Genomic DNA, 25,482 nt, shown 5'->3' on the forward strand with positions numbered 1-25,482 from the left:
GATTGTCATATGTGTTTGCATGGTCTTTGACTGTCATATGTGTTTGCTGCTCAGACATTCAATAAGGCCACCACAGCAATCTTGATATCACTATTCCTTCAGACTGTATGGTCATATCAACATGGAGTTTTCGATACAAAACTTTTTATGCTGTCTAGTTGGCCCTTATGAAAATGGTGCCAATCTGATATGCAAAATAGCCTCCATCGGCATCCATCTTGAAAATCATGCTTATGATAGTCCTTCTGAACAGAAAGTAATAAGTATGGGGCTGTCACTTGAAGACTTCATATGGACTCAAGTTGGTCTTAAATTAAGCTTCTGCTAATCTGATATTCAATATGGCCACCATGAAAATCTTAACATTATTCCTCATAGATGGATAGTTGTATCAGCATTGGATTTTCACGAGGAGACTGTATGATTTCACAGTTGGTACTAAATTAAAAAGTTTGCTGATCTAACATCAAGTATGGTCACCATGGCAGCCATCTTGAAATTTTTTTATTATTGCTACTTATAAATTTAAAGCCATATCAACGTGGGGTTTTTTATCAGAAGACTACATAGGATGTGTAGTTGGTCCTGAACAAAAATTGTGCCATTGTGACCTCAAATTTGGCTGCCAAAATGAACTTCTTGAAAAAATTGTTAAGCGTTATCCTGAATGTGTGATCATATCAACATATAGTTTTCACCAAAAGACATCTAATTTCTGTTTGGCATACACTAAGTGAAAAGTGTGCTGATCTTAATTCCAATAAGGTTGCCATAGTGGCCATTTTGAAAATCTTGTGGCTCAACAGTATCAGAGATGGTTTCAACACTCATCAGTTGAAAAGAGAAATGGTCTTATCTTTAATTCCTGGAAATTCTTTTCCAACAGTAGATCGTCAGTCTTTTAGAGGGACTCTTGTTTATATTTAAATGTATATGGGTGCCTATCAAAGAGGCACACTCAAGATGTGGTCTAACTATGAGGTTTTACATGTTGCTACTCTTAATATTTCATGTATTGTTTGGAAATTTGTATGAAGAAAGTTGTGAGTTCCATTAATTTTTGTAATACCTGTATAATGGATACAGTATAAGTCACACATGAGTGTTTGATGTTCACTTTAAGAAGCTGCTGGTCTTTGGACCAGCAACTGTTGAAACAAATAGTAAAATTCTTTAAAATGTTACTGTGCCATCCCAGAACTTGCTCGCTGTGGACCATAAGGCAGGTGGCGATTTCAAATACTCTATACATCCCAGATATTAATTATGACTGACTTCTAATTTCTCACAATGTAGAGATTTTGATTGGTTGTCTGGTTCTTGGTAGGTGCAAGACTTGATATTTGATGAGTTCATACAGTTTTTCCAGTTTTATAAAGAGCATAAGTTTTTTAATTGATATGTATTCTGACCTGAATATCATCAACAGAACTTCAGTCCAAACTTAAATTTAAGTCTAGAATCAAGTGATCTGGCCTGAATTTCACCATCAGAAATCATGGCTTTACTTGAATTTAAGTTAGGGTCCAGCAGTCTGATTGGCTGAAATTTAAGCTTCACTTAAAATTGACCAGTCAGATTATAAGGCCTGGATTTCAGACATGTTGATGAGATTGAGGCCTGACTTGTTAATTTTGTTGGCTTATAACATAGGCTTATGCCAGGTATTGGTATATCTTTGTTTTTCCAGAGTGAAGCTTCAAAAGAGATATAAGAACAGGAGGAAAAATAGACTACAAGAGGAGTTTGGAGATTTCTGGTTCCAGATGGATGCAGAATCAAGGTAGTCTGAAATTGTTTAGAAATCAAACAACATGAACAGATATAGATTAAAATTAAATTTGAAAAAGGAAATTAATAAAGTCACAGGTCTCGACAAATTCAAAAGCTTGCTGCCTGGAATGAGACTTATGATAAAATTCTGTAGAATTAAGTTTTCCCAACATATCTTCTAGAAAATTCTGTTACAGGTAATTCTTCTTGCTGTGTAGAATTTTTGTCTTGTTTCCAGTACCCAGATAAGCAATTACCTTTTCAGTCCTGCAGTGTGTGTTAGGCTTTTGTATGTGTTTTTGAGAAGTTATTCTCCCTTGATAAAATATTTTTGTTGATACTTTTTTGTTTAATTGTAAAGCTTGATCATTTGAAGAACTCTTTGGTTCTTTGAACCTGTCAGTAAATTTAATGCTGATTGGTTGGGTTAAAAAAGAACAGCATTCTTTTGGAAGATCTACAGCTGTATGTGCAGCATGCTGTGTGTGTGACATAAGAAAATAACAGTGACACAAAAATGTTCGAGGAGATCCATATTTTATTTAGCAAAGAGCATACTGTAAAATTCAGGCATTCTGTAGGTACTTTCTGCTGATATCAAGGCCAACTTGGATACGTTGTTTACAGATGTAATTATTTGTTTGGTCCACCAATTTTGCAGTTTCATCATTGTAAAGATGGCCAGAAATCCATGGTCGGTGATTTGCATTCTTTAGGACTTTTCTGTTATTGGTCAGTAGAAAGTGGTTGCTGTGAAGACTGCAAATTCTGATTGGTTTGGTTTTGTGGTGTTTAACACCATTTTTCAGTACATGATGGGCTATATATTGTGGCCTGTATATTTTGTGGAGGAAGACCCTAGGAAGAACCAATGACCCAAGCTTTATCTTTTATCACATAACCATATTGTCTGAGTAGACACTAAAACCGATTTTGAGTAATCTATAGCAAAATCTTTGACAACTCTGATGCACAGGACCATGGCAATTAATGAATATGATCAGTATACAGTGGCAGATATTTCTATGATAAATGACATTAATTCTCCTCCTGTTATTAATATATTGAAGAATCAATTGAAACTCAGAAAGATTTGTTTGATGGGTCCTGCACATGTCGATGTCTTATCAGAAACAGACTTGGAGGCAAACTGCTGAAAAGTTACTCACCAGATATGAAAAGTGTGACCAGAGACTTTTGAATGAGATTTTCACAATGGATGAAACCTTGATTTTCATTATTTAACCCAACTTTATTTAGGAAAAATAATATAAAGTTTGGATTGGAGAAAATGAGCAGAGACCACAAATTACTTGATATAGTTAGACTGTGAAGAGAATTTTATGTATTAGTTTTGATGCAAAAGGCCCACTAGGTCAGGTACCCATGCTGCCTCCAAAGTGTTGCCAAAAGTTGTGGAACACTAATGAACCACTTGTCTTTGAACTGGTACCTGAGGTATCCATCTGCTTCATGACAACATACCAGTGCATAAATCCACCATTGTGACAGACGTTCTGAAGAAGTACAGGATCCAAACTTTGCAACAGTCTCCATATAGCTCTGACTAAGATCCGAGTGAATTTGACTGAATCATCAACAAAGATTGACTTTGTAGTGGGAAATTTGAAAACCACCATGCAGTTGGAAGTGTTATTTTCCAGTTAATGAACAACATATCAAAAAGTGAAAATTTTGGCATTTAATAATTGAACAATCAGACTGAGAAGGCGTGTAGAGGTGCATGTGGAGTATTTGAGGGATGTACTTAGTGTTTTCTAATGAAGAAATTTGTTTTATGGTGTACTGATGTTCAGATCATTTGAAATACCCCTCATGGTTAACATAATCTATTCTGTATTAATTGACCCAATTTTTGACTCAGTCAGGACACATAAAACAGATGCTTCACATGTTTTAAATAAGTTCTTCCTGCACATTATTTTATGTAAGTTTGTATCTGCTATCAGGCTAGATTGCCAGTTATTCCTACCTAAACACCTGCACCAATTATGATCATACTTAGTCGCAATGTTTGGTAGGGCATGCTTTTTAAGCATTTTAATTAGGGTGGTTCCCCCTAGAAATGGTGTGGATTCCATGTCAACAATATCAAAAATTGGTTTCCAACATCCTTTCCAGAACAGCTGAGCCAATTTTGATCAAACTTGGCAGGAATGTTTCTTAGGATATAGATATTATGTTTGGGTTGGTTCCATGAGCAAGGGTGTGGATTCTGTGCATAACCTACAGATGACACTTACTTCCCATCAAGAATAGCTGTTGGAATTAATGTACAGAAATGTTGTATTTGAATGACTTTAAAAAAGGTGCATTTCAATCTCAAACCAAATGAAATATGTCAATTACCATCGATTTCTTCCTGATAGCTTGAAATTATCCTGACTTTGATATATTTCAGTCCAAGGTAATCACCTTATTGCCACATTTGCCTTCTGAAGCATATTTATGCCAGATGAGTGATATCAGGCCCCCTTGGACCTCTTTTTGCAAGTGGGGTTTTCCCAACTTTAATATAAGATTTACCAAAGAGTGCAAGTGAGTACTACCAAACGTTTCGAAAAATCCAATAATAAAATGTTTTCATTTTATAGATTGTAGCTCTACTTGGCTGTGTTATACATGAAAAAAAAAACTTTTAAAGGAATAAAAAGTTCATTTAAAATTTAGAGTGCTCTTATAGTGATGTCAGGAATGTTATACACCTTTCCACATATTCAGATGGATAAAGTGAATTAACAATATATCAGAGATATCTAATTTAAATTCCATTAGTGATCTTACTTTTGTTCCTTGTAGGTTATTGAATTTTGTACAGATGATTCAAATCCACTATCATATATGGCCACCTTTACTAAAACTAGAAACAAAATTTACATGAGACATTTAAGTTTAAACAAATGATGCCAGTTAACTTCTTAAGATGTCCACCATTACTACTATAAAACCAGTTTAATTTTTTTTCCACAATAACCACTTAATTTTTCAATTTTATATAGATGATGTTAATCTGAAATAAAAAATGACTGTCATTACGAAAGTAGATTTTAAGGTCTTCTTTTTTAATAATTGTTGAATAGAATTTCTCCAGATTTTTCACAGAAAGTCAGAAGACATTTAAATTTTGTACCAAAGATGCCAATCCACTATCCGATCTGGTCACTGTTATTTAAACTAGAAAGCTATTGAAACAAGTGTATCTCAACTACTGAAGAGAATTTAACCAGATTGGACAGAATTTAACCTGATTGGATGGAAAGAATTGTGGCATAAAGCCTTTCAGCATTGGACAAATTATGAATGATTTGCCAACAAATATAGATGAAGATAAGAAAATGGAGGCACATTGAAATAATTATTTTCATAAAATGAAACAAATGCCGCTGGAAAAAAAATCAGAATGCATCCAAATGAGATATATTTCTTGGCAAACTTACCATTCATTTGGCTGTTAGACATAAATAATCTTGGGGAGTGATAATCAGCTTCTTGTTTTTTGAAGTTCTTGAGTCTGAATTTGTTAAATGTAATAGTGTATACTTTTGATCCATGTTGCAATATCTGTGCTAAAAGAGGCTCTAAATAACAATGTTTCCTTCATGTTTTCATCAAGTAGTGTATAATTCAAGAAGCTTTTTGTCCATTGCTCAAGGATCTGTTTGTCAAGAAACTTTTTGTCCATTGCTCAGGGATCTGTGTCAGTCAAGAAGCCTTTTTGTCCCTTGTTCAAGAGTCCATGTCAGTCAAGAAGCTTTCTGTTCATTGCTCAAGAAGCAGTGTATCTTAAACAATTATGATTAGCTAATAGTTTTCACTAGTTTGAACATTTTGCATGGAGCCACAGTGGTTCAGTGGGTAACATGCTAGACTTGAAGACTACCAGAGGCTCATCCTGAGTTGGCTACTGCAGCATGTCACTGGGCAAGGCATGTTACTCCTGTTGCCTTGACACCAAGTAATCTACTTGTGTTGCTGTGCCCTACAACACCAAACCCAATCATATATTTTTCTCAGCTTCTGTATGGCTCTGTGACAGACTTTTTTGGTACCTTTACTTCCTTTTTTCTTATGAGGCCTTATGCAGATCTTGTCTATTTCAGAGCATGGTTGGAACAAACACATAAAGTGAAAAAGAAGAAGTACAGAAGTAATAAACCATTCAATGATTTATGGGTCAGATTAGAAACACCAAGGTTAGTAAGTCATTGGATCAACTATTTTTGCCAAGATTAATAATCCAGTACTACATTAATAAGTTCGTACTAGGCTACATTATTAAGTTTGTACTAGGCTGCATTAACAGGTCAGTACTTGGCTACATTAACCCTTTACATCATGGAAGCTCCTTTAGATGCCTCTACTCCATTCGCATGGAAGTGCCTTTGGACGCCTCTACTCCATTCGCATGGAAGCGCCTTTGAACGCCTCTACTCCATTCACAAGGAAGCGCCTTTTGACGCCTGCTGTAAACATCAGCCATTTTAAGTGGGTTTTCGTAGCACCACCTTCGGAGAAAAACCCCTATTAGATACTACATTCATTTCTGCGAATGACCATTACTTCAGATCATGTGGTCACTGTTTATGCTCTGGTAAAAATCTGCTATTTAAAGTAACTGGGTCGTATTCTCCAATCTCGAAAATGGAGGTCGTGGATTTAGTTCAGTACTTACAAAGTTCTCACGATTAGAATCACAACCATGAAAGCTTCAGTAACGTAGGTAAAGGCTCTGATATTGATGTAGGCAGCAATTAGTTTTTATAAATTATCAAATTCAGTTGACTTAGTGATGTAGACGCAGACAAAAAACTTGTAAATTTAGAGTATGAGAAATGGCAGCTACGATTGCTCACATGGCTTTACTGACTTGATGGTGAATGAGTTCTCTCAAGATTTTAAAGGACATAAAAAATTCTTCTGTGAAAAATAATTACAGAGCTATAATGATGGGACTTTACTCTTAAATTTTTCCACACATAATAGATGTGTACCTAAAATGTAAAATTTTTAAAATTGCTGTTAACAGTTAACAGGCAGGCCTATGTATATGGAGTCGAATAGGTAACAGGTGTTCTATTTAAATAAGTCAGTACATGGCTACATTAACAAGTCAGTACTTGGCTACATTAATCAAGTTTATGGAAATTTCTTAGAAATTGTCAAAGAATGGCTCATTTTGTAACTTATGTGCAATACTGATTCACAAGTGATGAAATAAATAAGTAATATTCTGATTTAGTGATGTCACGAAAATTCACCCATTAACTCATTTAGCCCCAGAGGTTTTTGTCGTTTTATGAGAATAATGCCTAGTTGTATTAGAAACATCAATTTCCATTGGTTATTTTGCTTGCGCATTCCAATCTCAAGCGAATTTTGGGTGAAAAAAAAAACGGGTCCAAAAAATGAGCTTTTTTTATGTGTATTTTGTAGTGCGACTAGAACTTCCAGATTATTTCATATCATTTTAGAGCTATATCTGTCTGCTTTATTTTAATACCACCCACGTTGGTGTATCTTAAATGGCCTTGATGCTGCAGGGCTTTGAAGTAGGGTACATCCTCATCACGCCTACAGACGGGATCGGGGCCAAATCGGTTAACAAGTCAGTACACTTGGCTACATAACAAGTCAGTACTTGGCTACATTAATAAGTCAGTACTTGGCTACATTAATAAGTCAATACTTGGTTACATTAATAAGTCAGTACTTGGCTACATTAATAAGTCAGTACTTGGCTACATTAACAAGTCAGTACTTGGCTACATTAAAAAGTCAGTACTTGGTTACATTAAAAAGTCAGTACTTGACCACATTAAGAATTCAGTACTTGGCTACATTAATAAGTCAGTACTTGGCTACATTAATAAGTCAGTACTTGGCTACATTAAAAAGTCAGTACTTGGTTACATTAATAAGTCAGTACTTGGCTACATTAACAAGTCAGTACTTGGTTACATTAACAAGTCAGTACTTGGCTACATTAATAAGTCAGTACTTGGCTACATTAAAAAGTCAGTACTTGGCTACATTAAGAATTCAGTACTTGGTTACATTAAAAAGTCAGTACTTGACCACATTAAGAATTCAGTACTTGGCTACATTAATAAGTCAGTACTTGGCTACATTAATAAGTCAGTACTTGGCTACATTAACAAGTCAGTACTTGGTTACATTAACAAGTCAGTACTTGGCTACATTAATAAGTCAGTACTTGGCTACATTAAAAAGTCAGTACTTGGCTACATTAAGAATTCAGTACTTGGCTACATTAATAAGTCAGTACTTGGCTACATTAATAAGTCAGTACTTGGCTACATTAAAAAGTCAGTACTTGGCTACATTAACAAGTCAGTACTTGGTTACATTAATAAGTCAGTACTTGGCTACATTAACAAGTCAGTACTTGGTTACATTAACAAGTCAGTACTTGGCTACATTAATAAGTCAGTACTTGGCTACATTAAAAAGTCAGTACTTGGCTACATTAACAAGTCAGTACTTGGTTACATTAATAAGTCAGTACTTGGCTACATTAACAAGTCAGTACTTGGTTACATTAATAAGTCAGTACTTGGCTACATTAACAAGTCAGTACTTGGTTACATTAACAAGTCAGTACTTGGTTACATTAATAAGTCAGTACTTGGCTACATTAATAAGTCAGTACTTGGCTACATTAAAAAGTCAGTACTTGGCTACATTAACAAGTCAGTACTTGGCTACATTAACAAGTCAGTACTTGGCTACATTAATAAGTCAGTACTTGGCTACATTAACAAGTCAGTACTTGGCTACATTAACAAGTCAGTACTTGGCTACATTAACAAGTCAGTACTTGGCTACACTAATAAGTCAGTACTTGGCTACATTAATAAGTCAGTACTTGGCTACATTAATAAGTCAGTACTTGGCTACATTAAAAAGTCAGTACTTGGCTACATTAACAAGTCAGTACTTGGTTACATTAAAAAGTCAGTACTTGACCACATTAAGAATTCAGTACTTGGCTACATTAATAAGTCAGTACTTGGCTACATTAAAAAGTCAGTACTTGGCTACATTAACAAGTCAGTACTTGGTTACATTAATAAGTCAGTACTTGGCTACATTAACAAGTCAGTACTTGGTTACATTAACAAGTCAGTACTTGGCTACATTAATAAGTCAGTACTTGGCTACATTAATAAGTCAGTACTTGGTTACATTAATAATTCAGTACTTGGCTACATTAATAAGTCAGTACTTGGCTACATTAAAAAGTCAGTACTTGGCTACATTAAAAAGTCAGTACTTGGCTACATTAACAAGTCAGTACTTGGCTACATTAACAAGTCGGTACATGGCTACACTAATAAGTCAGTACTTGGCTACATTAATAAGTCAGTACTTGGCTACATTAATAAGTCAGTACTTGGCTACATTAAAAAGTCAGTACTTGGCTACATTAACAAGTCAGTACTTGGTTACATTAAAAAGTCAGTACTTGACCACATTAAGAATTCAGTACTTGGCTACATTAACAAGTCAGTACTTGGCTACATTAACAAGTCAGTACTTGGTTACATTAACGAGTCAGTACTTGGCTACATTAATAAGTCAGTACTTGGCTACATTAAAAAGTCAGTACTTGGCTACATTAAGAATTCAGTACTTGGCTACATTAATAAGTCAGTACTTGGCTACATTAATAAGTCAGTACTTGGCTACATTAAAAAGTCAGTACTTGGCTACATTAACAAGTCAGTACTTGGTTACATTAACAAGTCAGTACTTGGCTACATTAACAAGTCAGTACTTGGCTACATTAACAAATCAGTACTTGGCTACATTAAAAAGTCAGTACTTGGCTACATTAATAAGTCAGTACTTGGCTACATTAAAAAGTCAGTACTTGGCTACATTAACAAGTCAGTACTTGGTTACATTAAAAAGTCAGTACTTGACCACATTAAGAATTCAGTACTTGGCTACATTAATAAGTCAGTACTTGGCTACATTAAAAAGTCAGTACTTGGCTACATTAACAAGTCAGTACTTGGTTACATTAATAAGTCAGTACTTGGCTACATTAACAAGTCAGTACTTGGTTACATTAACAAGTCAGTACTTGGCTACATTAATAAGTCAGTACTTGGCTACATTAATAAGTCAGTACTTGGTTACATTAATAAGTCAGTACTTGGCTACATTAATAAGTCAGTACTTGGCTACATTAAAAAGTCAGTACTTGGCTACATTAAAAAGTCAGTACTTGGCTACATTAACAAGTCAGTACTTGGCTACATTAACAAGTCGGTACATGGCTACACTAATAAGTCAGTACTTGGCTACATTAATAAGTCAGTACTTGGCTACATTAATAAGTCAGTACTTGGCTACATTAAAAAGTCAGTACTTGGCTACATTAACAAGTCAGTACTTGGTTACATTAAAAAGTCAGTACTTGACCACATTAAGAATTCAGTACTTGGCTACATTAACAAGTCAGTACTTGGCTACATTAACAAGTCAGTACTTGGTTACATTAACGAGTCAGTACTTGGCTACATTAATAAGTCAGTACTTGGCTACATTAAAAAGTCAGTACTTGGCTACATTAAGAATTCAGTACTTGGCTACATTAATAAGTCAGTACTTGGCTACATTAATAAGTCAGTACTTGGCTACATTAAAAAGTCAGTACTTGGCTACATTAACAAGTCAGTACTTGGTTACATTAACAAGTCAGTACTTGGCTACATTAACAAGTCAGTACTTGGCTACATTAACAAATCAGTACTTGGCTACATTAAAAAGTCAGTACTTGGCTACATTAAAAAGTCAGTACTTGGCTACATTAACAAGTCAGTACTTGGCCACATTAAGAATTCAGTACTTGGCTACATTAATAAGTCAGTACTTGGCTACATTAAAAAGTCAGTACTTGGCTACATTAAGAATTCAGTACTTGGTTACATTAATAAGTCAGTACTTGGCTACATTAATAAGTCAGTACTTGGCTACATTAACAAGTCAGTACTTCTTATAATGTCTAGTTTGTCCTAAATGAAAATGTTGCCAATCTTTTATCCAGTATGGCCACTACAGTGGCCATCTTAAAAATCTTGTTATGGCTACACCTCCTGAATGGGAAGTCATACTGACTTTGGGTTTTTCACCAGAACACTTCTTATGGTGTCTAGTTGTTGATAAATTAAAATGGTGCCAATTTTTTCTCCAGTATGGCCACCACAGTCGATAACTTTAAAATCTTGTTATCACTACTACTTCTCAATTGAAGTAATATTGCCATGGGGTTGTCACCAGAAGATTTCTTATGATATCTTTTTGGTCATGAATGAAAATGGCACCAATCTAATGTCCCTTATAGCCACCACAGTGTCCATCTTGAAAATCTTGTCACCAGTAATGTAGGTTGCCAGAACATGACTAATTAGCATTTGCTGTCAGATCTTCACATAGGACAGTGGAGATCAGATTGAGATTCATGGCAACCTAGCTGGTTTGCACAGGATCATCTAGGGTTTCAGGCAAATATTTGATGTGCTGTTTGAAATGATTAAATATTGCACGAGTTTGATTGTTAATATATTAAATAAGTTTGTAGAGTTCTGACACATTATTTTTGGATACACTAGTTTGCCATTATTTTAGATCATTTAGTTCTCACACATAATTGTTGAATACACTCACCCCCACCCCCATATTGTTTCTACAAAGTTCCTTGCTGAAGACACTGTTGATTAAATTGTTGCCATAAGTCCTTTTACATTGCCCTGCTCATCAAATTGTAGCCATAGGTCCCTCTGCATTTCCCTGTTCATCAAATTGTAGCCATAGGTCTCTCTGCATTTCCCTGTTCATCAGATTGTAGCTGTTGGGTACCTTTGCATTGCCCTATTTCTCAAATTATAGCTAGTGGCTAATGGGTCCCATTGCATTGTACTGTTCATCAAATTGTAGCCATAGGTCCATCTGCATTGCTATGCTTACCAAATTGTAGTTAGGGGTTGCTTTTGCACTGCATCCACTGATAATAGCGGCACTTAAAAACAGATCTATTTTGCCATACTGGGTTCTTTGAGCATATCTACTATCTCCATATATTCATTTGTGGTAAATTTTAAAAAATTTATTCCAGAAGTAAAATTTATAAAATTACAGCCAATAGTTTCTTTAATATTTTTTTACAAGTGCTCTAAATTCTTACAGGCTATACCATACATTGAGTATGATTTATATGTGTATCTTCATTTTATATCTATATGCATTGTCCATAAGGTTTTGAATAAACACTGATGATCAGTTGTTTGAAGGTGCTCATTACTTTTACAAAATAGTATGACAGTATTTTGGTATGTTTTAAATATGAAAGTTTATTTTTCCTTCTCATCTTTCATTCAGGCCTAGTCTGATGCAGCAGATAGCAGACACAGATCTACATGGTCCAGTGGAATGGACAACTCCAAATTTTATCTCGTTCATACAGCATGGGTATACAAGCAACGGGGCCAGTTATTGTTTCTTTGAGATGGCATCATGGGAACTTATACCTCTTTACTTCATGCAGCTGGTGATTGTGTTTGTTACTGTAGGTTGATATTAGACCATGATGATAAAACATAGATGGCATATTATTTTCTGCTGACAAATTACTCACGATATACCTCAAATGATATTGACTTTTTTTGTCTCTTGGTGATCTGCAAACGTAGTGAGGATACTGATACAGTAACTTGAAGATGAATGCGTATCCAGTTATCCTGTCCAGGTTACATTACAGTGGATAGTACTGAGTTCCAGTCAGATAATTTATCTCCCTCTGAAGAAAGGTGCTTGCCATCCTTTTTTTGGCATTAAATTCCATAGCATTGTTATTGACTTTTTCAAGGATTTTATCATAGAATCTGCAATAAATTTTGCGTATACTCAAAGGCATGTTCATTTATATAATATGTAGTGATAATAAATTGATGTTGTCTCAAAGTACAAATCCAGCTGGGAAAACTGCAAGATTTTACATGCACATTTCTTTCACAATGATGAAATAAGATAGCTTGCAGTGATTTCAAAAGTATATCGATAGTAACTGTTTTCTGAAATCTTTTTAATGAATACTTTAACTATATGTTCTGAAATCTTTTTAATGAATACTTTAACTATATGTAGTATACAAATGTTTCAACAGATTTTAAATGTCTTATCTTTTGTAACCACCTTGTAAGAAGTGCTAGAAGACCAGGAGACCTAGTTTTTTTGGGCACTTAGTTGATCATTTGAAAAGTGGAAATTCACATTTTTTTTTTATAGAAATAGGGAAAGCAATTTAAGGTAAATATTTTGAGAACCCTTCAGGAGGATCAAGTCATGAAGCTCATTTAATTATCATAGAATAAGGACTTGTCATTCATTTTATTTAATTGAAACAGATTTTGTGTTGTAAGAACTCAATGTAATATTGCTTTTTTCTGCTAGTTTTTAGCTCTACTGGTCAAAGACAAGAAGTGCTTCTGAGATGGTATGTTGTCGGTCTTCCATCTGTCCGTTCACACAAGTTTGTTTTCACTACTCTTCTTGAACTACATTGACGATGATGACCATGAAATTTTACATACAAATTCATCCCATGGTATACATGGTCCTAAAGGAAAATGGTGCTGCTCAGACATGCAATGTGGCCACTACAGAGGTCATCTTGAAAATCTTATCTTAACTTCTCCAACTGGATGGTCATATCAGCATGGGATTTTCACTAAAAATTTTCTCATGATGTCTAGTTTGTCTTTAATGAAAATGTTGCCAATCTGATGTCCAATATGGTTGACATGGCAACCTTCTTGAAACTCTTGTTATTGTTACTTCTGCATGAAAGGTCATATCAATATGGGGTTTTCACTAAAATAATGTCTAGTTGTCCTAAATAAAATGGTCACTGATCTGACATACACTTTAGCCCCCATGGCAGCCATCCTCAAAATCTTATAACTCTGCTTTAAGAGAAAGTTATATTGATGTGGGATTTCTCCAAAAGATTTCTTATGATGTCCATTTAGTCTTGAATGAAAATGGTGCCAATCTGACATCCAGTATGACTGCCACAGTAGCCATCTTGAAAATGTTATTGCTACTTCTCTTGAATGGAAAATAATATCTTGAAAATATTGTAATATCTGCTCCTCTTAAATGGATGGCTATATTGACCTAAGGATTACACAAAAAGACTTACGATGCCTAGCTGGTCCTAAATGAAAAGGTGTCAATCATACATCCAATATGTTTGTCATGACAACTAGGTTAAAAGCCTTGTTTTCATTGTTCCACCTTACTGGATGATCATTATGATAGGGTTTTATGCAAGTTCTAAATGAAAATGGTCTGGTTGTACAACCAGCATAGCTGCCACAACAATTTATCTTAAAAATCTTGTTGTCACTAATGTTATAGAATGGATGTTATTTTAAGATGTGGGGTTTTCAGCAAAAGACTTCTAATGATGTCTGTTTTGTCATAAATGAAAATGGTGCCAAACTGGCAACCAATAGATGTACTACAGATGTTAATTCAAAAATTGCTGAATATCATTGGTTGTTTCACCACTCCACAGTTAAAAGGAAGAAATGGTCTTGTGTTGAATTCCTATTATGGTGTGTATATAAAATACATACCCCAGTTTTTGACCCAGAACATAGTTCCCATGTATTATATTGTTTCAAAATCTTGATGATTTCATGCTGTTTTTATCATGAAACAAAAATCTGCTATTTTGGATTGTGCACAGGTTGTTATTTTTTACAGAACATGAGATTAATTTACGGCAAAAGGTGCTTGACTGTTTCTTTTATCTCTGGTTTAATACTTGTACACAACTATTATGGGTTTTTTATGTCTCTCTTAGGGAAGGAATTTCCTAAACAGCCCATGTCAATATTTTGTCTCTCTAAATACAGCCTCTGTTGGTCCTCTGTCTGCCTGTATTTGTTTAGATTCAATGACAAATACAAGATGCTATATAAAAGTTGAGGTCAGGTATTTGTATGTAGACAATGCCTCATAATTGTGTTTTAATTACATAATACACTGGAAAATACCACAGTGAGTCGATGAAGGCTGGACCATTGTATTGTCATAAAGAAGTGTCAAATAATGTGATTTAAAATAAGAAATAAAAAAAATAAAGGATCAAGTTTTTTTCAGATGAAGATACTGTATTGTAAGTATATTTAGCAAATCAAAGCTTAAGGTTATACTGAAGACTCCATGCTGAGTCAGTGAAGCATTTATCATTGTATTGTCACAAAGAAGTATCGTATACTGTGATTTAAGATAAAAAATGAACAAATGGACCAAGTTTATTTTTGAAGGTAAAATTAATCAGTTGCAAGTGTTATACTTTAGTTTCTGATATGAATAAATGCTACCATTTAACGGCTTAAAAGTATTTGCAACATAGTAGACGAACAAGTTACCAGTCTTATGTATTTTCTGGTGGGTCACATAACAAAATAATTCAAAGATGTGAAATGAAACGAGTTTAATAACATGATATATCAAGAACAGGACTGTTGAGGTTTGTGAGCAATAATGTTTATTTCTTAAATAAAGTTAATAAACAGTGTTACAGTTCAATGAATTTAATATTAAGGGGCAAATGTGATGTATGGGGGAAGCTTTAGATCATCCTGGGAAAAGAACAAAAAATAATTTTGTTTTATTCAACCATAAAATTGGCACCACTTGTGAACAGCAGAAAAATAGGTATAATAAGTGTGCATTATACATACCAAATTACGGGGGGCCCTGATTGGCCAAGTGGTCTAAGCTGTCACTGTTACAGATCACTGCCATCTCACCTCTATTGACGTGGGTTCAAGTCTCAGATTTTGGCCAGTGTGGGTATGTGAGAAAGCTTGCCAGTAGCTTCTGGTGGGTTGGTGGTTCTTTCAGGGGTGTTCCCTGAGTTCTTCCTCCACCGTTAATACTGGCTGCCATGTATAACCTATCTTGTTCTGAAAAATGGCATTAAACCCTACAACAACAACATACCAAATTGCAGTACTTATAAACAATGTTAATTATACATATCAAATTACACTACTTACATACAGTGTAGATCATGCATACCAAATTACAGTTCTTACAAACACTGTAAATTATACACACCAAATTATAATACTTATAAACAGTGTGCATTATACATACCAAACTACAGTACTTGTTCACACTAAATTACAATACCCTAAAATGACATATTAATGCATTAGAGACTACCACTCTCACAGCTATGGACATTTCTATGCAGATTAATTATAGTAGAAGTCTAACTTTTTAAAAATAAAATATTATGTAAAAATACTGTTGCATATATTTCTTCTTAAAATATGTTTCCCAATCGTAATACCTGAGGAGAACTATACTGCCTTGCTAATCCTGCCCTCCCAGAACAAACATTTAGCTAAAAAGAGCTGCTATCTGTCCAACTAGGTGTCAGTCAGGCAGAGTGATCTCCCCATGATATAGGGATTGGTGGCAAAACACATGAATATCTTAGTTACTACTTTCACTTGTATTCAGAGGCATGCTCTCAGCATGAGATACCTCACAAAAGCTAGTATAAATGATGATACAAGTTGAAGTTCTTGCTTACAAAGAAAGTATATCTATATTTCCAACTTTTCTGTCTTTCTGTGTTAACAAAGTTATGCCTTTCCAGTTTTACCACTCTTTGTCATCTTTACACATTTAATCGTACTTGGGTACTTGCACAGGTAGCCTATGTTACTTCACAAGTAAGTTTGGGTTGTATGTTTTGTCATCTTTAGACATTTAATTGTACTTAGGTACCTGCACGGGTAGCCTGTGCGAATTTACAAATTAGTTAAGGGAGAACTTTTAATTACTGTTAACATGCAAGTCCTTGAGACTTGTAGAAAACTCTTAAGATATGTACAATTCCACAACAACTGGCTACATACAGGTGAGTTTTCTCTGCTAATACATTTAGTGTCCGGCCATCATGCTTCATTGCATTTACCAGTATGGGTCATCCTTGAGTTTTTCACAGGTATTATGGTAAATTGATTTGGTTTTTATCTGGATGCTTCATAACTTTATTAAATTAATCTGCTATTTTCCACATAGCATTATAAGGCAAAGTTCAGCATTGACTTTGTTTTCAATAATAAGAGGCAGTTGCAGAGCTACAACGGGTTTATTCATCATCATGACTCTGACAACATCCTTCCTACTAACATGGCCTATTTCCATTTCCACTGACCTAGGCCTTCCTTCAAGGGATATTATGGGACAAAGACCTGAAACCTGGTGTATACAGGTGGTCAGGGAGACAGACCACATATGCCTTGTGCACTCTACATTTTTGATGCCAAGCCTAGTACCTGTTACCTCTCAACTGTCTCAATCCTTGGTACAATAAAAGGAATCTAAACTCAGTAAATATTCACAAAGAAACATTTTACTGGAAAAATTAGCATCTTTTCATACATAGGGTAGTAAGGTGGGTTTTTTATGCACTAATAAAGTTTTACAGTTTATTACTTACAGTTAACTTTAGTTTAAAATAATAACCTAAGTTTTTTTCACAGATATTTTGGGCCTTAAGATGTATGCTTTTGTCTTCACAGAGACAGTTGTATGATTAACGTTCCATGCAGGATCATGGAGTATTTTGTTGTCTTTACTAATTCTTTGTATTTTGTATCTTTAATTTTGGGAACATTTGACTTGAGTACTTAACTACCTCTGTTTTCTGTTTGAGTATTCAGACTTGTGAGTTAAGTGCAATTGATAGTAGCATAACTAAATAGCTGTCATTTACTTAAAATCCTCGCTTGTAAGCCAAGTCCAACTTCAAAACTGCATGGACCCAGATCTGCCATTGTATAATGTGGTGCCAGATCTGAGTTAATATATTTCTTTAAGAGTAATCAGTAGAACAAACAAAATATAACCTTATTGTCTGGTGGATTATGTGATGGTAGATCAGGATGTATGATGTTTGTAGTTGGACTTGACATACATGCAAGTATATACATTACATAATTACCCAAGATTTAAGTCCATGAACTATTTATCTCTATGTATTATGAGTGTGCTGATTAGAACCATGTTTTTAGATAGTGCATTAGATCATGTTGGTTTGTCTTCTGTGTAAAAGAAAATACAAGCAATAATTACTACCTCATGAGAATTATCCGTAAATCATGTATGTGCAGTTAGGCACAGATATTTATGTACCGCATATACTCTCTTATAAGTCAAACTGCAAATAACAACGATCCTGATCTCTTAGCATAATGCACTTGCAGGTCTGGGTCTGTGCTGTTTGTTCTCATGATTACTCCTAACAAACTGCACAAACCCAGAATTTATGTCACATTTTGTGATGGCAGATCTGGGTCTGTGCAGCTTGCAGTTGGACTTGTCTAATAAGCGAGTATATACAGTGTGTATAGAATGCTGTAAATGATTAAAGTCATGATGCAACCAAGAATGCTTGTTTGTTTTCCTTTTTTACCTTATTAATATAGAAGCTCACACACAAAAATAGTTGTAACCCCATAGTAAGTACCTTTTCCATCTGCCTGCACTGTAAGTCAAACACACGCCTGGTCACTGTAACCAGTGTTTACACTTGAGTGACTTTTCTTTTTTCACGTTTCTTTTTTGTACACCTTCTGTATCTTTTACCATATTTTATATAAATTGATCAAACTTTGCAAGTTAATTCCTCTCCAATAGCAAAACTCGACAAATTGTAAGTAATCCATTTTGTACCATGCTAAACTGACTTCTGTACATTAGCTGTCAGTTGATAGAACCTTGATATCTTGGGTACTATGAAATCTGATTCCTTATACTTTGTGGATCCATCTCAAGAAGTGTAACTCTGTCCTGTCAAAAATAAGTTACAGTTAAGTGCAATGTGTTAAGGCTTGAATGACTTTAATTCTAGTAGCTTGTTATCTCTACTGGTCAGGGATCAGAAGAGCTTAAGGTCTGGTCTGGTCTGGTCTGTTGTCAGTCATCCTTGTGTCTATTAGCATTGCCACTCCTCCTAAACTACTTGGAGGATTGCCAGCAGAAAATCTCTCTGTTGATGCTGTTGGTAATATGGTAATAACATATAGTCCCTCCCAGATGACTACACCTGTGGATTTCTGAACAAATATTGTTGAGGGGTCAAGGTCCATTTCATTTGAAATTCTTGACTTTTAGTTTAATGCATTTTGCATGGTCATAAGTCCTGAACCCTAGAATGGATTCCTATTATACTTCTAATCAGTAAAAATTGTCCTTTTATATGCATGGACTCCTACACTTACTCTGACCTACAGACAAGGTCGAAGTCATTTAAAGGTGAAAATATGTATTTATATCAGGCAGGGGTGCTGGTGAGTCTTATAATTCCTTGAAATTTGTTGTCAGCTCTACTCATCAAAAGCCTGAAGGGCTTATGTGATTGCACATTTAATGGTGTCTGTGATACAGTTATTGTTGCTACTCCACCTAAAACTATTGGAGGTTCATGAAATGAAATCTGACACAGACTTTCGTCCTTATGATTTATTGATTCTCAACGACATCCAACATATCCACCATGTTGGCCCGCTTGAAAATGTCTTCATCATTGATGTTGAAGTCCATTCAGTCCATGAAAATGTTAGAGCTTAACATTGTTAATGGCTTTTCAGTTAAAATAAAATCTTGTGTCCTTCAGTTATAACATATATGTTTCAAACTTTCAAACTGTTATTATTTGACTTTACGAATATGTTCCAGAGGAACCCTGCACATTTTTGGAAGAAGAATAGATGTATTTATTGTCATTTACTAATACCAAATATCCTGTGAGGCTGCCACAATAAAATTGATACTATTATGACTTTTCCTAGGGATTATGTAAGAAGCATTTTGTTTTTACTTTTATGTGTTGCTGTCTGGTTTATTATTGGCAACTTTATCTGCGATTTGATGACAGAGAATGACAAAAATGCGTCTATGGGTGATTTAACAAAAGTGCCATGAGATGTTATAAAACAGAGACTTGCAACTTTCCAAATGAACTTTTCATTAAACATTGTTTCCAAACCAAATACAGTATGATTTCTAAAATCTGAAAAGCATATTATTAAACTTTACTGAACATTCAAAGTTGGATATTGGTGTATTGCCCATGTCAAATAATCAAGCCCAACCTCTATACAGAGAGAACTGGGGAGGGAGTTTTATCTTCTGGTTGCCTTCCACAAGAACATTTTATTTACTTTACACCAAAAAACCAAAACAATTACGTCAAAATATACCGCATAGTGTCTTGAAGCAAAATGCACCACGTTCAAAAACAAAAAAAAACACCAGAACCGGGTGAAAGAAACAAGAAGATGTTATTTAAACGCATGATATCATCTTGGAGAGTTTGCTTTTAAGTGTCTTAATGACATGATCAGTTAGCTGAATATACTATAGGTGGTGCTGTACAGTTTCATATTTTGGGTTAGAATTTTAAAGAAAGAATTTCCCCGGATTTCTTCACTGGTTATACTAGCTATTTAAAAAAGACCTTGTATATCTTGGGTATTGTTCCAAGAACTTTAATTCCCTTTATTTTGGTGTATGATTGATGGGTGTAATATTGGTTATAGAGTGTACAGCTTGGCCTTATTCCAAATGTGCACCTTTCAAAAAACTGCAAGCTCCAGTTGGTTATTTTCACTTTCTGGACTTAAGAGGTAAATTGTAAAAAAATAGAGCCAATAACTTTTTTTGTACATTTTATATATTTGGTAATTCATCCATTGCACTTTCAGAAGCTGGTATTCTCTAGTTGGGAAAAATTCATATTCCCAATTTTAATACGTGCTAAAGATGGTGAAATTTAGACCAATTCAGGGTGGGGTTTTTTAGCACAAGGGAGCAGTCATTTTAGTTAGCAGTGTACTTAGATTATGTACAATTTCCATAAGTATAATATCCAAAGAAATGTCAGCTACATTAAAAATGCACATTACATTTTGTCAACATAGCTACCAATGTTATGCTGAAAGACAGGAACATGAAACTTGCCAGAATTATTCCAGAGATGTCACCAATAAACTTTACAGTTTGAAAAGGGATAGAACAGAAGCAGTTCGTGAAGGTTGGAGGTCAAAAGTTAAACTATTTGCGTATTGTTTAACAAGGAAGTGATTTGCTTGGTCATCATTTATTGTTTAATTTCATTGCAAATAGATGAAAAGAAACATTTCACTATATGTTTCTTTTACTGAATGTAACAGTTTTAAATTTAAGTTGACTTCATTCCTATATTCTAAGACAAATAATTTCCCCATAATTAAGGTCACTATTCACACAATACTGCCTCAAGGCATATTATGTAAGCAAGAGCAAAATAAGCATAATTAGATTATTTTCATGGATAAAATCAATGTTAATGTACCATTTTGTTCAGAACATCATAATGATATGAAAAGAAGAAAAATAATTGCATAAATGTTCATATTTGTATTAAGGTGGTGTTCTACAGTTTCATATTTTGCATAGGGTTAGAATTTTTAAGAAAAAGAATCCCCTGGGTTTCTTCACTGGTTATACTGGCTTTTTAAAAAAGACTGTGTATATCTTAGGTATTGTTCCAAGAACCTTTAATTCCCTTTATGTTGGTGATTGATTTAATGGGTGTAATATGGGTTATAGAGTATACAGCTTGGCCTTACTTCAGATGTGCACCTTTCAAAAAACTGCTTTAGTCTGACTATAGCAACCTGTTTGTTTGTAACCCCTAATGATTTCAATAATAGAAACCTGTAATGTGATAAAACAAAATGCAAGGAACTTAGTCAATTTATTCATTGAGTTTTAATTTCTAACAACTGTGAGTAGAGTGGCCCAAACAGGTATAATGGTGTAGGGAACATTGCATTCAGAAATAAAGAACAAAACTAACTGTGATTGGTGCATTATGTATGAGTTGTACTTTCTGTTAGGCTTAAAAAAAGTTGTGCCTCTTAGCAACATGTGAGATTATGCTAATTCATATCTAGATCATAGTTTGTATTTTTTTATTATTTTTTTAAAATGTGGTACACATGGTTGAAACTGTCTGTTGTGGCTATATAACTCTTACCCCTGTTTAGTTCTAGCAGAGTTATCTCTCTTATATGCAATGGAGGACTTGGTTTTGTCCTTGTCAAATTGACAATCTAGCATTGTTCTCTATGACAGTGTGTGACATGCATGCTGAGGTAGGATAGAAAGCATATTTATTTCACAAAACATTAGCATTGTGGTATATGGAAAAACATTTGGTACCGTGATACTTAACACCGTCATCATCTGCATGTTTCATGTTTAACGGAAGTTTTCAATATAATAGATGGACATGCTTGAGATCCATTTCCAGTTTCTGGACAAGTCCATTTTCAGCAAAGGGTGTGTGCTTGACCACAGAATGTACATATGTCGATATTTACAATGTCGAATCAAGCAAAGAAAAGAATGACAACAAATTTGTTTTTCACGTGGATTTAACAAGCAGTTTGATTTCTATGTTCATGTCTGCAAAAGGATATGATTCCAAACTCTCAACGGTATGGTAATTTATGGAATTATCCGGCAGTTACCGAATAGGATGAAATACATCAATATGTTGTCTGATGGAAATAAAGTAGCCCATAGTGTACGTAATATAGCGCCGTGTTAGTATGAAATTCTGTTAAGCATGAAAGGTGCAGTGGATGCCAGTATTAGTGCCATTCTGGCCACAGGTTAGAAATTTTAAATCAATGATTCAATTCACTTTGTTATGTGCACTTTTTATCACATTAAATGTTTTCGTTTTTGAAATCGGTATGGGTGGGGTACAAACAAACGGGGATGTATAGTCATACTTTTAGCTCCAATTGGTCATTTTCACTTTCTTGACTTCAGAGGTAAATTGTGAAAAAAAGAGTCGATAATTTTTTTATCGTATAAAAAGAATATGGACAGTATTAAATAAAATGCATAAATTCTGTGCAAAAATACTCTAGTAAGTAATGACATACATGAATATGCTCACATTATTGAAGAGCTTGTACATATGTGATTCTTAACACTTTCCAAGTGGCAACACTGTCATTTGATTTTTGCAAGAGACATTACTAAAAAAAAAGCAAAGCCATTGATTTTTTGTGCGCAAGACCTGTGCTCTTTGTCTTTTGAGTTCAAAGATGACCATAACATCGCTATCTAGTTTTTTTTTTTTTTTAGCATGGTGATGTTTCGTATTTTGCATAGGGTTAGAATTTTAAAGAAAAAGAATTTCCCCAGGTTTCTTCACTGGTTATACTGGCTATTTCAATTGCATATCTTAGGTATTATTCCAAGAACCTTTAATTCTTTTTATTTTGGTTAATTCCCTTTATTTTGGTGCATGATTGATGGGTGTAATATGGTTTATAGAGTATACAGCTTGGCCTTGTTCCAGATGTGCACCCTTTGAAAATGCTAGCTCCAGCTGGTCATTTTCACTTCCTTAAATTGTAAAAAATAGAGCCAATAACTTTCTTTTTACATTTTATATATTTGGTAATTCAACCATTGCACTTTCAGAAGCTTGTATTGTCTAGTTGGCAAAATTCATTTTCCCAATTTTAATAGGTGCTAAAGACGACATGGTGATTTTTTTGTAGCACAAGGGAGCAGTCATTTTAGTTGTTAGTGTGCTTAGATTATGTACAATTTCCGTTAAGTACAATATCACTGGACATCAAATTTTTACAAAAGTCATGTTACTGAAATAAAATTAGTCAATTCTTATCAATTTTTATGTGCTGAACACGAATATGACAGTCAAATTGCAAAATTGGCTCTAGTTTTTTTGTAATCTGCAAGAAATTAATGTTTACATAACGAAATGCATTCCAATAGTAAAAGGTCAACTGTAATAGCCTACCTATAAAAAATCAAGTCATTGACTACATCTTAGATTTCTTCGCCTGTCTCTTGTACAGCTGTTCGGGAGCATCTCTGAGGAGTGTCCAGCAGTAGTCAGCCAGCATTGTAGTGGACCATTTTCCCTGGTATCTTTGTTCCATTGTTGCGATATCTTGATGAAAACGTTCGCCGTGTTCATCACTAACAATACCACAGTTGCTAGGAAAGAAATCCAAATGGGAATGAAGGAAGTGAATCTTTAGAGACATATTGCAGCCAAGTTTCTTATACTTCATCAACATGTCTTCTACTAGTTCCTTATAGTTTTCTGCCCTAACATTTCCGAGGAAGTTTGTAGAAACTAGGCGAAAAGCATTCCATGCTTGTTTCGCGTCACCTTCCAGCAAGTTGTTGAACCGGTCATCTTTGAAAAGCTCTCGAATCTGAGGACCCACAAAAACTCCCTCTTTAATCTTTGCTTCGCTGAGTCGAGGGAATTTTTCATGCAGGTATCGGAATGCTGGCAAAGTCCGGTCAATGGCTTTCACGAAGTTCTTCATCAAACCTAGTTTGATGTGAAGGGGTGGTAGCAAGATTTTCTGAGCCTCAACCAGAGCTGGGTGTTGGATATTCTTCTCTCCAATGGCTACATTCTGCCTGTGAGTCCATTCCTTCCTCATGTAGTGCATTTCCCTTGCTCGGCTATCCCACTCGCATAAGAAACACATGTATTTTGTATATCCTTGCTGCAGTCCCATTAAAAGGGCAACTACCTTCAAATCACCACAGAGGTGCCAGCTGTACTTGTTATACTCAATGGAATTCAGTAGCTGCCTTAAGTTATCGTATGTCTCTTTCATGTGGACAGCATACGCTACTGGAATAGATGGAAGAATGTTTCCATTGTGCAAAAGCACAGCCTTGAGACTCAGTTTCGAAGAGTCCACAAATAGTCTCCATTCTTGTGGGTCATGAGTGATTTTTAAAGCATTCATGAGGCCCTCAATATCGGAACAGAATATCAGATTACTTTCCTTTCTGAAGAAAGGCTTCAATTGCTGGTGGCGCTTTCGATATGCAGTAATTGTGACATCTTCTTCTAGAAGATTCCATTGTTGGAGTCTTGATCCTAGCAATTCTGCCTTGTTCTTTGATAAGTCCAAATCACGAATCAGGTCATTTAGTTCTTCCTGTGTTATTCTGTGTGGGGTTGATGATGCACCACAGTGAAAATCTGGATCACTGCATGCTGATGGACCAGGAGAAGAACAGGTCGACTCACCTTTGTCTTCGTCAGATGAATCAAGAGAATATTCTGCTGTAGGTTCTGGAATAGGAAGTCCCTCACCATGTGGAACTGGTCTCAATGCAGACGGAATGTTTGGGTAGACTATTCTCGACTTCTTTCGCTTCGTTATTCCGCCGGAAAGAGGAGGAACCAAGCAGAAGTAACAGTCATTTAGGTGGTTGCTTGGCTCTCTCCACACCATTGGGACTGCAAACGGCATTGATGACCTTTTGCAATTCAACCACTGTGAAAGCTGTGTTGTACATGTAGCACAGCATATATGCGGAGCCCAAGGCTTGTCTTGGTCACCAACCTTGCATCCGAAGTAAAGATGATATGCCTTCTTCACTTGAGAATTGATACTTTTCTTCTGGTTGGCAAATGTCACTTCCCCACAAATATAGCAAAAATTGTCCGCGGTATTAACACACTTTCGAGGCATTACTGTTCTTTATTGTACGTAA

At 35.0% G+C, this 25,482-nt stretch overlaps 1 protein-coding gene across 1 annotated transcript in view; it reads left to right on the forward strand.

Moving 5' to 3' along the window:
• The window catches only part of LOC149807003 (uncharacterized), a 42,287-nt gene extending 23,980 nt beyond the window's left edge, over positions 1–18,307 (forward strand). The window contains exons 6-8 of the mRNA XM_089950114.1: positions 1,691–1,783; positions 5,895–5,987; positions 12,202–18,307. Of these exons, the coding sequence (XP_089806240.1) occupies positions 1,691–1,783; positions 5,895–5,987; positions 12,202–12,397 (382 nt within the window). The 3' untranslated portion in view covers positions 12,398–18,307. The remainder of the gene's footprint in view (positions 1–1,690; positions 1,784–5,894; positions 5,988–12,201) is intronic.
• The last annotated feature ends 7,175 nt before the right edge of the window (positions 18,308–25,482 follow it).

Source organism: Sinohyriopsis cumingii, chromosome 1, assembly GCF_028554795.1.
Source record: "Sinohyriopsis cumingii isolate HCF-2022 chromosome 1, ASM2855479v2, whole genome shotgun sequence".
Lineage (NCBI taxonomy): Eukaryota > Metazoa > Mollusca > Bivalvia > Unionida > Unionidae > Sinohyriopsis > Sinohyriopsis cumingii.